General features: G+C 44.5%; 1 protein-coding gene and 1 pseudogene across 1 annotated transcript; both read left to right on the forward strand.

Moving 5' to 3' along the window:
* Nucleotides 1–773: 773 nt before the first annotated feature.
* Nucleotides 774–2,325, forward strand: LOC147962864 (uncharacterized; annotated as a pseudogene).
* A 3,764-nt stretch (nucleotides 2,326–6,089) lies between these two features.
* Nucleotides 6,090–6,443, forward strand: LOC147962865 (uncharacterized). Its single transcript, XM_087534336.1, has one exon. It carries the CDS (start codon nucleotides 6,090–6,092, stop codon nucleotides 6,441–6,443), a length of 354 nt encoding a protein of 117 aa, XP_087390462.1.
* The last annotated feature ends 6,548 nt before the right edge of the window (nucleotides 6,444–12,991 follow it).

Below are 12,991 nucleotides of genomic sequence, written 5' to 3' on the forward strand. Positions count from 1 at the left end.
CCACATGAAGAGTCAAGGGGCAATGATATGATGATTGATGTATAGACAAAGAAGGCGATGAACGACATGTTCAATGGAGAAGAGAGACTAGAGTGGTGCATGGTGTTTGTTGAAATACATAGAAGATACTTGTGTTTGTGTTGTGGTTGAACATTGAGTGCAATGTGTTTGTTCGTGGGGAATAAAATGAGCATTGTTTACAAATTCATTTGTTGGCCCGTGGCAATGCACGGGCAATCTACTAGTGTATTAATATTATCCAAAGCGAGAGTCCATCTCTTGCTAAAAAATGCGGGATTCCATCTCACGTATGTTTAACATAATCTCTCCTAATTTTTCTAGGCTCTTCAATACTATTCACTGTTATTGATATGTGGCAATACCGGCCAAAAAAATAAACCTATAATACTTTTATCCTTTTATATCAAAAAGTTAGTATAAATATGTAATTACCTTTTAAATAAACCTATAATTTTTATTCATGATGATATCGTATTGAAATTTTATTTCCCATAGGTATTTTACCCTATTTATTTTTGTTTGTCCGATATAAAATAGTAGCCACCGTTTCTCCCTCCCAAGAAAGATATGACACCCACCTCGTTCGAAAAACACGAAGAGGTGATTGAGGCGATTGTGTGGCGATCATCTCGACGGCTAGGGTTAGGGTTTCTCGAGCTGTGGTGGTGAGGATCTTGGCGGCACGTGAGGGGGCGACGACGTCTCCAAGCATGCTTTGAGCTGGTGTGGGAACTCTCTCCGACCAAAGAACCATGGCAGAGAGGAAGAAGGAAGGAGATGCAATGGCGAGCGGCGTGACGGCTGCTCCTGGAAAGGTGGCGGGGGCCAGGGCTAATACCCCAAGAATGGCCTCTACGCCGTGTCCGGCGGCACAGAAGGAGGCGATCGACCCAGCGATGAGGACGCCACTGGACTCCCATAGCAGGAACGCATCCGTGTCCCCAGGCTTGACGGATCGTCTGGGGGCTTAGTGCTAACGGAGGAGGCAAAAGGTTTTATCTTCAAGGAATCTGATCAGGAGCAAGGGCGGCTGGCGAGGTGGTCGGCAATAGGTAAAGCGTTCACGCCCAGACCAATGAACAAGAGCGTGCTAGAGAAATCCATGGCTAGGGCACGAGGTCTTCATCGAGAAGCGCAGTTCAAGATCATCGGTAGGAATCTTTTCGCCGTGACGTTCGGCAGTGAAGGAGACTAGAAACACGCTCTTAATAATGGTCCATGGCAATTTGATTTCAATGTTTTAGTGCTTAAGGATTATGATGGAGCAACGAGGCCATCTGAGATGACGTTTGAATATGTCGATGTTTGGGTCCGGGTTGATGATCTTCCACTCAACAAACAATCAAAGGCCTTCGGTGAAGGGCTGGTGAATTGGTTGGGTAAGATTGTGCGGGTAGATGTGGAGAAAGATGGATTCGCAAAAGGTTTGGACCTGAGATTCAGGGTTAAGCTGCCTATTATGGAGCCTCTTGTGAGGGGTTTTTACTTGAAGAAATCTGAAGATGATGTAGAGAAAACGTGGTTTGATTGTGGGTGTCTGGTTCATGGAGAGAAGGGTTGTGCCCCGGCCAGGGATCCGGATCAGCAATGGGGAGGGTGGCTCCGGGCATCTCCTAGGCGTTCTTGGGGACATAAGGAGGGACCGGTACGTGGTCCATCAGGAAGTGCAAACAGCATTGGAAGTGTAAGATCAAGCGAGGGAGAAAGGCATAGCAAGAAGACAGGGTCTGTCAAAGATCTCCAGACAAAACGCAACTTGCAGAAGGAGTTCACCACTCCGGCTGTCTCGCGCACTGGCGGGGATGGTAAGGGAGTCCATGAGGAAGGGAAAAACTCAAACAAGCAGAAGCAGGGTGGCTCTCCTTTGAAGAGAGGGACCTTCAAGATGATTTAGATCAGAATTGAGAAAGGGAGCTGCGTTCTAAACTGAGACAACGGCAACAAGAAAGATAGTAAGAGCTCAGGGCCAGCTATAGACAGTACGGGCAGTGGGGGTATGATGGGGTTGGATCGTCGAGCCACGGTAGGGAGAGAGAAAGGAGGCAAGGTTACTATGTGAGAAAACCTAGACCAGACTATAGGCCAGAGCAGCGCACCCCGGACAGCCCTAGATACGAGGCTAAGGGAGAGAGGAAGAGGAGGCCTAAATAGTACTGGGTTGCTAAAGGTGACAGAGAGAGGCAGGAGGGGCATGATACTTTTGTTCGTGAGACGAGGCAGAAGACTTCGTCAGTGTTTGATCGTATTGAGGAGCGCAATGATACATCGGCGGACCCTGCGAGGCAGGGCTGCCGGTCACAGTGAGTCTATTTGCCTGGAACTGTCGAGGATTGGGGTTGGACTCGACAGTTGGCGAGCTTCGAGACCTGATACGGTCCTACAACCCAGCGATGGTGTTCTTACCGGAGATAAAAAATTGGCAAAAGCAATGGAGAGGCTCAAGTAGAGGTTAGGGTTTAGTCAAGGAGTTGCGGTGAATTGTGTGGGCAAGAGTGGAGGGCTTGCTCTGTGGTGGCGAGATCATGTCAATGCAATAGTTAGGCCGTGGTGTCAGTATTATATAGATGCCCAACTAGAGGTGGTCAGGAAAATCTATAGATTCACTGGAATCTATGGGGAGCCATGTGTGGAAAAAAGGGCGAAAACGTGGGAAGTATTGAGGTATTGAGGACCCAAGATAATTTGTCGTGGATCTGTGTTGGAACTATAATGAAGCAATGGTGCAAAAGGAACAGATTGGTGGCAAACCCAGATGCATCAGACAGATGGACGAGTTTCGTGATTGTTTGGCCGACTGTGGCTTGCGGACATGGGGTTCTTAGGGTACCCGTTCACTTGGGATAATAAGAGGCATGCAACAGAGAATATTCAAGTCAGACTGGATCGGGCCACGTGTTCTGCTTCTTTCATGCAGCTGTTCCCGGCATCCGAGGTGCAACATATCTTAACGGAGGAGTCTGATCATCAGGCGCTATTCATGTGGGTTGCGTCGACGCTGGTCGACCAATCGGCGCGGGCGCAGAGGTCATTCATGTACGAGGCCGCGTGGGCTAGGCATGCGGACTACGAGACCATGGTAGCTAATGCATGGGAAGAGGCCCATGTGGCCAATCAGATGCAGCCCTGAGTGGGAGCGGCATACAAGAAGCTTGCCTTGATGGCCAAGGCGATGCAAACTTGGAGCAAGGAGGTTTTTGGGTCCATAAAAAAGCAGATAGTGCATTTAAAATGGCAACTGAAAGATGCGAAGGAACGGGCTCTACGAACAGGGTATAGGCAGGAAATAATGGACATTGAAGATCAGCTGCATGAGTTGTACGAGAGGGAGGAGATTTATTACAAACAGAGATCAAGAGTGGATTGGCTACAATATGGTGATCAGAATACTCAGTATTTTCAGAATAGAGCTTCGCATCAAAAGAGGAAAAATACTGTCAAGGCGTTACAGAGGGAGGATGGTACCAAATGCACTGATGATGAGGGTATGCGAGTAAAGGCCGCAAATTTTTATGTGCTGCTATTCACATCAGAGGGGTTGCGGGACGGTGACAAGATTCTACAACATATTGAGACGACCGTGACAGACGACATGAATGATAGGCTGTCAACACCGTTTGCAGATGAGAAGATTGAGAAAGCACTATTTTAGATGGGGCCAACAAAAGCCCCGGGACCAGACGGTTTCCTGGCGATGTTTTACCAACGACACTGGTCGTTGGTAAAAGAGGAGGTGTGTGCAGCTATATGGGATTTCTTGGCAGGGAGGACGACGCCGGAAGGTTTCAACGATATAGTTATTGTGATGATTCCCAAGGTGGCCTCGCCGGAGATGCTCACTCAGTTCAGACAGATTAGTCTGTGCAACGTACTATATAAGATCGCGTCAAAAACTTTGGCAAACAGGCTCAAGGAGGTGCTGCCTATGTTGATTGCGGAGGAGCAAAAATGCGTTCGTCCCGGGGAGATTAATCACGGACAACGTGTTGGTGGCTTATGAGTGTGTTCATGCAATTAGGAAAAGGAAGAGGACGAAACCACTTTGTGCGATTAAGCTTGATATGATGAAGGCTTATGACAGGGTGGGGTGGACTTTTTTGGACCAGGTGATGACAAAGTATGGTTTCTCAGCTCACTGGAGAGAGATGATCATGAGGTGTGTCAGGTCAGCGAGTTTCTCGGTGAAGTTAAATGGTGGCCTTTCACACAGATTTCTCCCGTCTAGGGGCCTCTGGCAGGGGGATCCGTTGTCACCATATCTTTTTCTCTTTTGTGTGGAGGGATTCTCAGCTTTGTTGAAGCATGCCCAAGAGGAGAAGAAGATTAAGGGTGTCTTGTTTGGGAGCACCGGCCCCACGGTCACTCACTTGCTATTTGCTGAAGATAGTATTGTCTTCCTGGAAGGGTCTCACGACAACTTTCTTTGCCTCCGTGCTATCTTGCAGGATTATGAAGTGGCTTCCGGACAAAAAGTAAACCTGGAGAAATCAGCTATATTTTTTGGGAATGGGTGTGCTGAGGAGGAAAAGGAGGCTCTCAGCGAGAGATATTTGGGCCTACCAACGATGGTGGGGAAATCCAAGGATGGAACTTTTAAATATGTCAAAGAGAGTGCTAAGGGGAAAGTTTCAGGGTGGAAGGGCCAGGGCCTATCCAAAATGGCCAGGGAGGTATTAATCAAATCGGGGTTACAATCTACTCCTATCTTCACCGTGAGCAGCTTTCAGCTCACCAAAAAAATGTGCGGGAATCTGTCTTCTATCTCTTCAAACTTCCGGTGGGGTGAGGCAAATGGTGAGAAAAGAGTACACTGGATTGCATGGGATAAAATGTGCACGAGGAAGCACGAAGGGGGACTTGGATTCAGGGACCCGGAAGTTTTCAATCAAGCGTTGCTTGCTAAGCAAGCTTGGCGGCTACTGCAGGTCCCAAACTCATTGTGTGCAAGAGTGCTCAAGGCGAGGTACTACCCAGACAGCTCGATACTCAATGCCACTTGTCCCGATGGGGGGTCATTCACGTTCAGGAGCATCATTCACAGTCGTGAACTACTCCGGGACGGGCTCATTTGGCATATTGGAGATAGATCCTGAGTCCGTATACATCATGACAACTGGATTCCGCGTAAGGGCATCCTGAAGCCACTGGGCCAAGTGTTTGTCCCGGGCATAACTAGAGTTGGAGATCTTCTAGATGAAACTAGCTTGAGCTGGGATCGGGAGAAGGTGCAGAATATGTCACCCCCCCCCCCCAGTGGAAGCATGCGATATCATGCAGATAACAGTGGGGGGCGATGGTGGAGGATTACCTAGCATGGAATTATACAAAAGATGGTGTGTTCACAGTTAGATCAGCCTACCATCTTGGCATGACGCAGAAAAAGGCAAAGACCGGGAGCCCGGGGTCGCCGTCATCGGTCGTGAACCCCAAAGCTTGGATGAACCTGTGGGATATGGTGGCGCCGGGGAGAGTGAAAATCCACACTTGGCGCCTGATCCGTAATGGATTGGCGGTGGGCTCGGAGCTGCATAGGTGCAAGATCAAACCTAGGGTGTTTTTGTGCAGTGTGTGGAAGGGAGGAGACGAACTTACACAGGTTTTGGCGGTGTCCCCACTATGCAAAATTCTGGAAATTTTTGCACTCGGAATTGGGAGCACCGGCGGCAATCCAGCCGGAGTCAGTTTGCTCTCAGAGTGCGCTATCTCAGTGGCTCATGACTTGGTTTGCTGATGCTTCGGATGATGCTCGAGCTATAATGGTGTAGGGACTATATGCGCTGTGGATGGCATGGAACAATGCGCGAGAAGGGACAAGAATTGAGGAGGCGGGTGACATGGCTGCGATGGTCATGAGGCTTATGGAGGAGTGACAGCAGGTCAATGGCAGAGGGAGCAAGATGCCCCGAGTAACCCCGGTCCAAAAATGGAGCGTTCCAGCTGATGGTTGGATCAAGGCGAATGTAGATGGTGCAACTGCCAAGGGAGGAGGAAAGGGGGGCGCGGGGGGGGGGGGGGGGGGGTTCAGGAACGCAGACGGAACTTTCATTGCGGGAGCGTGCCAATACTATCCTATGGGTGGTGACCCAGCATTGGTGGAGCTTCAGGCCTGCAAGAGGGCAGTGCAACTTGCGGGGGACTTAAACTTCGCCAAGCTACACATTGAGATGGACTACCAAGAAGTGGTACGCACGCTGCAAAGTGCAGATGCCGACCTCTCCTCGTTGGGACGAATGATAAAGGAGGTGAAAACCATGCTGGCGTTAAGGAAATGGAAGGTGTCTTTGGTCCGAAGGACTACGAATGGAGCCGCGCACGAACTAGCAAAGGAGGGAGTAGCAAATAATCTTAGTAAGCTCTGGGTGAATGATCCCCCAGATTGTATTTTGCAAATTCTTTTGGCAGAAATCCCTGCCTTTTATGATTGAATGAAGTCATGGTTGAATTTCAAAAAAAAAGATATGACACAATACTGCCTATCTCCTTGAATCAGCATTAAAAAAAGAAAGAGATCTCACGCCTAAAAAACACAGACTTTCCTTCTCCTAATCACGGTACAATAATCAGGAGATGCATGCCGCAATATAAAAAGATATCACAGGATACTTGCTTTCCTAAAAAATAAGAATTGAATAACCCTTAAGAAAAAAGAGATCTCACCTCCTAAAACAAGAAATATTATCACAGAATATACTTCCACTTTAATCATGATACAATAAACCGGACATGTCACGTAAAAAAGATATCGCCCGATATAGCTTTCCTAAAACATTAGACTTGAATCACCATTACAAAAAAAAGAGATCTGACATTCTAAAACAAATATCATCACATAATTTCCTTCTCCTTTAGTTAGAATACAATAAACAGGAGATGGAACGTAAAAAAAATCGCACGAGTTCCTTTTTTTGCATGGTAATACGTGTCTCATTCATATCAAAAGGATTGAAGTACATGTCACGTAAGGACCGACATGAAAAAACTGAAAAGATAGCAGAACATCTCTGAGCTTGACACCAACGCCCATCACCTGCCTCCGGCACCACGACAGCAGCCACCGAAGAAAAGAATGATGTATCACCTCCTCACCCGAGCTCGAGGCGGCTCCATCGCTGATATGCAGCTTTGCGGACCTCCAAGGTGGCTCACCAAAAGTGAAGCCCTTACCATTGAACGAATCAGACCGGGGCAACACCCCGGACAATGCCATCGAACTCCAGATCTGACACTCCACCACGACTAAGACGTCGCAGAAGGAAACCATACCTACCATCCACGAACCACGAACCCAGCACATGTTCCGTCTTCCAGACGTCATCGATGCAGACCACAATCTGCATCCGCTCCTGGACTACCTCCCAAGCTTCACACCGACGCTGGAGCAAACGCCGTCGCAACGGCGGAGCCCGAGGACACATATCCACCACGAGGATGTCGCCGCCGCCACGCCATCCTTGCTTGAACAGACTGGTTTCCAAATCCATCCCCAACCATAGGACCGATGGCCTTTGTAAGGAAGGATCCAAAGAATCTTTATTCAGTGCTATCATCGTAGCGCCGAAGCAAAGACGATGAACAGCCTAAAAATCTAGAATACGAGGGAGTAAAAACGATCCACACGCATGAATCCGGCGACCCCCCTCACCACTGACGACCGAGGTTGCCGGTGGAGGGGAGCCGCCGGAGGACGGCGCTGGAAGATTTGGCTCTCCTGGCGGCGGCTAGGGTTCCAGCCGCCAGGGACAGGAGGAAAACGATTGGCATTCGGACCGAGTTTGTTTGAGCATCCGATAAATAAGAGATGGCACGTACGATGCTACTTTCTTCTTTAACACGGTAACAATAATATCCATTAATCGCTCATCTCCCACGCTAAACTTTGTAGAATTTCTGTAGCTTTCCTTCTCTAGCACGGTAACACTTGATATCCATCTAATCTCTCATCTCTCATGCTATAGCTTTCTTTCCCTAACACGCTAATGATTATTCTCCATCTAATTCCTCATCTTCTACACTTCTCTGCGCAGATTCCTCATTCTTCCTCTCCCTCACGACTTGATTTCCATCCACGAAACCTTTGGTGGAAGAAGGTTCAGATCGCAGACGCCGGAAGGACACGCATATACTTTGGTGGAAGCCAAAATAGTTACAGGGTAGAGATATACGCTGCTCTTTCTTCATGATGCAGCAAACTAGCGATCTATTATGCTGTTTGTTAACCAAACTCATTGTATCGTGGGCCGCCTGTTCTTAAACATGTCTACATAATTTGTTTATTTGTATTTGCTTCAATTTATCTCCAAGATCCTCTGAATTATTTACATATTTCTTTTGGCAAAGTGCAGCGGGGTTCTGCCTACTGAATGTACAAATTTGTCAAGTTCTGGTATGTTATTTACTAGGATGCTATACATGTAGATCACAACCTTTTTCTGCTGCTACAAAGGCTACTAGGAGCGTGCAACATAGGTATGCCTATAAACTCCCTTTTTCACATAAAAAAATAAGGTCCATTTTTCTAGATTTGGTTTTCTTTTTCCATGTGCGGTGTCAACTTATTATTCGTTCAAAGTGACAACAAAATGAAGATCCTATAACTCAAGCTGACAAGACGAAGTGCCATCCCGTAAACTCTGCCGTCATCACACATTCACCTGTCCAAGCTGATGTTGTTCACCGCAGTTTTTTTTTGCCTTTCCCCCAAAGGAGACATGATGGCTTTTCACCTGATTTTGTTTGTATCGTTTTGCTTAGTTTTCTTTAGCTCCAGTACTTTGATTATCTAAAAATAATAGTCCTCTATATTAGGTTTGTATCAGAACTCAGGATGCACAGTTATCTCCGCTGAATTGTTTATGATGAGATTACAGTTTTTATCAAGCTTCATTGCGGGCACTCTGCTATGTGTTGTACTATATGGAAGTTGGAGGTGGAGGACATGGATTTGTAATGATTTCAATCTCCATGAACAAATTTCTTGAGAGAGAATAAAACATTTGATAAACAGTAACGAGGCATGATCAAGTATACATGCCATAGATGCTCCTCTCTGCTTGCAACAATAAAACTTATTCACTATTCATGCTACTTCAGTTCCTTATTAGTTTGTTATGGGAACAGAAAAACTTGAGAAGGATCTAATTTTTTTGAATGTCTGGATCTCAAAGTTCTTATTGACATTGACAATGAAACAGTAGTAATGCCACATGAAATCACACACAATATACATAAGAAACAATTTTAGTACCATTAGGACCTCTGACATATGTGTTAGATCCATTCAATTTTGCCGCTGCTAATTTTGGGCAACTACTAATCATCCTCGCTATAACCCTAAGCACGCTTAACTTTCGAGTCATATTCCCCCTAGTTTCCTGACAATAGTAAGCTGTCAATCCTATTAACCCTTAGGAGTTGAACTTGAGCATGAAGTCACACGTTTCACCGTCTGAGTTTGAAACTATTATTATAAAATCTATAATTATTTAATAACACTAATATTTCTTGAATAAGTAGTTTGACTATAGTTTGACAACAGTTTAACCAGAGTTTGACCAAAAATTCAAAAAAACTAAAATTTGAGGATAACTTTTTTCCTTTCAGAACTTGAGGATTCTAAAAATATGCAAGGCGGCCTATGGCCTTCGAATTCGGAACCGACTTTTTGTGCTGAACATTTTGATATATTATACGTTTTTTTCGACATCGTATGCAAAAATTATAGCCGTTTTAATTTTTCATAACACTTCTTTGCAAAACATGTCAAAATTTATGTTTTTTAAATTTCCTAACTAGTAGATGTAGTAACATAACTACAACTTAAAGGATTTTAAATTTTGAAGTATTTATCATTTTCTTTTGTTTTTTAAAACTGAAATGGCGATGGGGGGGTAGAGTTTGAAAATTGCAGAACCCCTTTAGTCCGAAATGGTCAATACGTCCACTAGTGCATGTGTTGAACTACGTCAACATCCATGGAGGTGGCATGGTAAGATTTTGTAATATTACGACATCAATGCATCTTTAGCATACATTCTTCTAAAGCTAATGTACATTGCTAACTACGATGTTATTATTACGTTCTTTAACAAAAAATCCCGAAGGATTGTTTGCCGCATCTGATGTTTCTGAAAGGTCGCCTTGATGTTATTACCTTATAGGCCAGGTCCGCCTAGGTTCACCGCTGTTCATACAAGATTTCTAAAACCAATGAAGACCTCACAATCAAAGAATGGATTTTTTTTATGAATAATCATAGGGAGCTACTTGGAAGCAACATTGAGCGAAGCGCATGAATTGAAGACAAGGTAATCTTCATTCTTCATAATGGAGAGTTAGGGGCTATTTGGTTATATGGTATTTTTTACCTTAGAGAATGTAGCAGTTCCTAGCAAATACTCATGATCATGTGCTAAAAATAATTAACTAGGGTTGTTTATGACTATGATAATGAGTTGAAGTTGCTAGATGACTATGATAATGATGGGTATGCCTTGTGTTATCATGATAATGATGATGAGTTATTATGATGATGATGATGCTTAGTTGTTATATCATTGTGAGCATGATGAGCTATTATATCTGTCGATGAAAGAAACGTGCATGAGATTCAAGTGGAGGCGGCACGGTACAAATATAAAGTACTACCAATCCAAACAAAGTCACTTTGATTAGTAGTACTTTAGATCTGCGCCATGTTGCCTCCACTTGAATCTAATCCATGTATCGTTCACCCACTGATATAATAACTAATGATGATCATAAAATAATGTGATAAAACTACAGTATAAAAAATTTACAAACACAGTGCAAACACGCATAAGAAAAAATAATTAGCTGTAGCGTTGGTATGACAGGCGCTACTACTATGTTTAGGAGTAGCACTGGTTCCGCCAGTGCTACCGCTAGGTACCATAGCAGTAGCGTACGTCAAACTGCACCACTATTAAATATTTGCTGTAGAGCCCTAGCAATAGTGCGGGGCCCTGCGCTACTGCTAGCCGGAAACACCGCACTACTGTGGGGGTTTTCCCTAGTAGTGGTTGCGCCCGCCTAGCCTGGACACGGTCACCGAGGAAGGGCAGAGCAGCGGCAGCTCGAGGTGGCCGCGGACACGGGCAGCGACTGAACTTCGGCGGCACAGCCACGGGTGCTCCGGTGACAATAGAAGGGGTGGGGGATGTGCTAGGATCTGGGAGGTCTACTGGTGGAGGAATGAGAGGGGGTGGGGGTGCTGCTCTGCTCGAATTCGAGCCTAGCAGGGCGATGGTCATTGCGGCCATGGGCACAATGGAGGGACTCCGGTGCTCAAGGGATTATAAGAATTGTTGGTTGCAAGCCACTATTAGTAATTTGGTATAGAACATTACATCATTTGTTGGCTTTTGATCACTAGATCAATTCACCAGATAGCAGCAGCACACACACGTACGTGCAAAGCTAGCTCCCAGAGCATTATAAGATGTCCTGAAAGTTTCTTAGCATAAGTACATTATAAGATGTTAGTAACATCATAGCCCTGCCTAAGAAAGTTCCAGGTCCACAGAATATAATATACATAGTACTAACCATGGTTCATGAGTTCTAATTTTCATAAATATCAGGCAACGAATTTCACAAACTGAAGATTGGAACGACAACTTGGTGAAATAAATTTATCACAACTCAATGGAGTGACCGTGTTAGAGGTCTGAATGTAACAACGCATTCCAGCTCCCAGAGCATTCTAAAAATCTATCGAGGTATGTCATTATGTGGGAAAGGACAACCCCTCTACTAAGAAAAATGAGAACCATAAAATTTATTTAGTTTCCATGACTAGAAGCAAACAGTCTAGTTAATGTGCTACCAAGATTTTGCTTGGAGAAGGTAATAAAAATGGCACTAATGGTTATCATTTTAATATCTTGTTTTCTGCTACAACAACGCAGCCGAGTCTCTCTACCAGATAAGGGAACGATCTTTGGTTAGCTCACTTTATATGGTATAAACATACTTAACTCACATATGAGAAAAGCAAATGAAATGAGCTTGTTTGCCAACAAGCTGGGATAGTATCTTGTGGAAAGCAAGCAAAATGAACACATGACAAGAGCAAAGGGAAGAAGGGAGGGGGATACCTTCAACATTTGTGGCTGAGGACGACAACACCATCGCCGGAGCTAGCGCAAACCAACCCAAACAACATGATCACTAGTAGAAAAAGGGCCTTTAGTCCCGGTTCTTATACGAACCGGGACTAAAGGTCCTCCACGTGGCTGCTGCCTGGAGGTCCACCTTTAGTTCCGGTTGGTAACACCAACTGGTACTAAAGGAAATTTTATGATTTTTTTTGAATTTTTTGATTTTTTTATTTTCAAATTTCTGAATTTTTTAACCTCTAATCTCTAATCACCCCTCATCACTGCTCAATTTAACCTCTAATATCTAATCACCCCTCATCATTCCAAATCATCTAACTTCCCGGACGGTCACCCATCCTCTCACTACTCCAGCCTGAGCACGCTTAACTTCCGGGTTCTATTCTCCCTCGTTTCCAAGTCTCTGCACTTGTTGTTTTCCTAACAATAATAAGATGTCAATCCTATTAACCCTCAGGAATTCAGCTTGAGCATGAAGTCACACATTTCACTGTTTGAGTTTGAAACTATTGTTCTTAAAAACAATAATTATTTAGTAACACTAATATTTCTTGAATAAGTAGTTTGACCACAGTTTGACCATAGTTTGATCACAGTTTGACCAGGTTTGACCAAAATTCAAAAAATTGAATTAATTATTTAGTAACACTAATATTCTTGAATAATTATTTAGTAACACTAATATTTCTTGAATAAGTAGTTTGACCATTGTTTGACCACAGTTTGACCAGATTTGACCAAAATTCAAAAAAACTGAAATAATTATTTAGTAACACTAATATTCTTGAATAATTATTTAGTAACACTAATACTTCTTGAATAAGTAGTTTGACCAT

The sequence above is a fragment of the Triticum urartu genome, chromosome 7A (genome assembly GCF_056163025.1).
Source record: "Triticum urartu cultivar PI428250 chromosome 7A, HENAU_Tu73, whole genome shotgun sequence".
Lineage (NCBI taxonomy): Eukaryota > Viridiplantae > Streptophyta > Magnoliopsida > Poales > Poaceae > Triticum > Triticum urartu.

Excerpts from the sequence above, each read along its gene's own strand:
- LOC147962865 (XM_087534336.1), top strand. The coding sequence starts at position 6,090 with ATGGGTGGTGACCCAGCATTGGTGGAGCTTCAGGCCTGCAAGAGGGCA.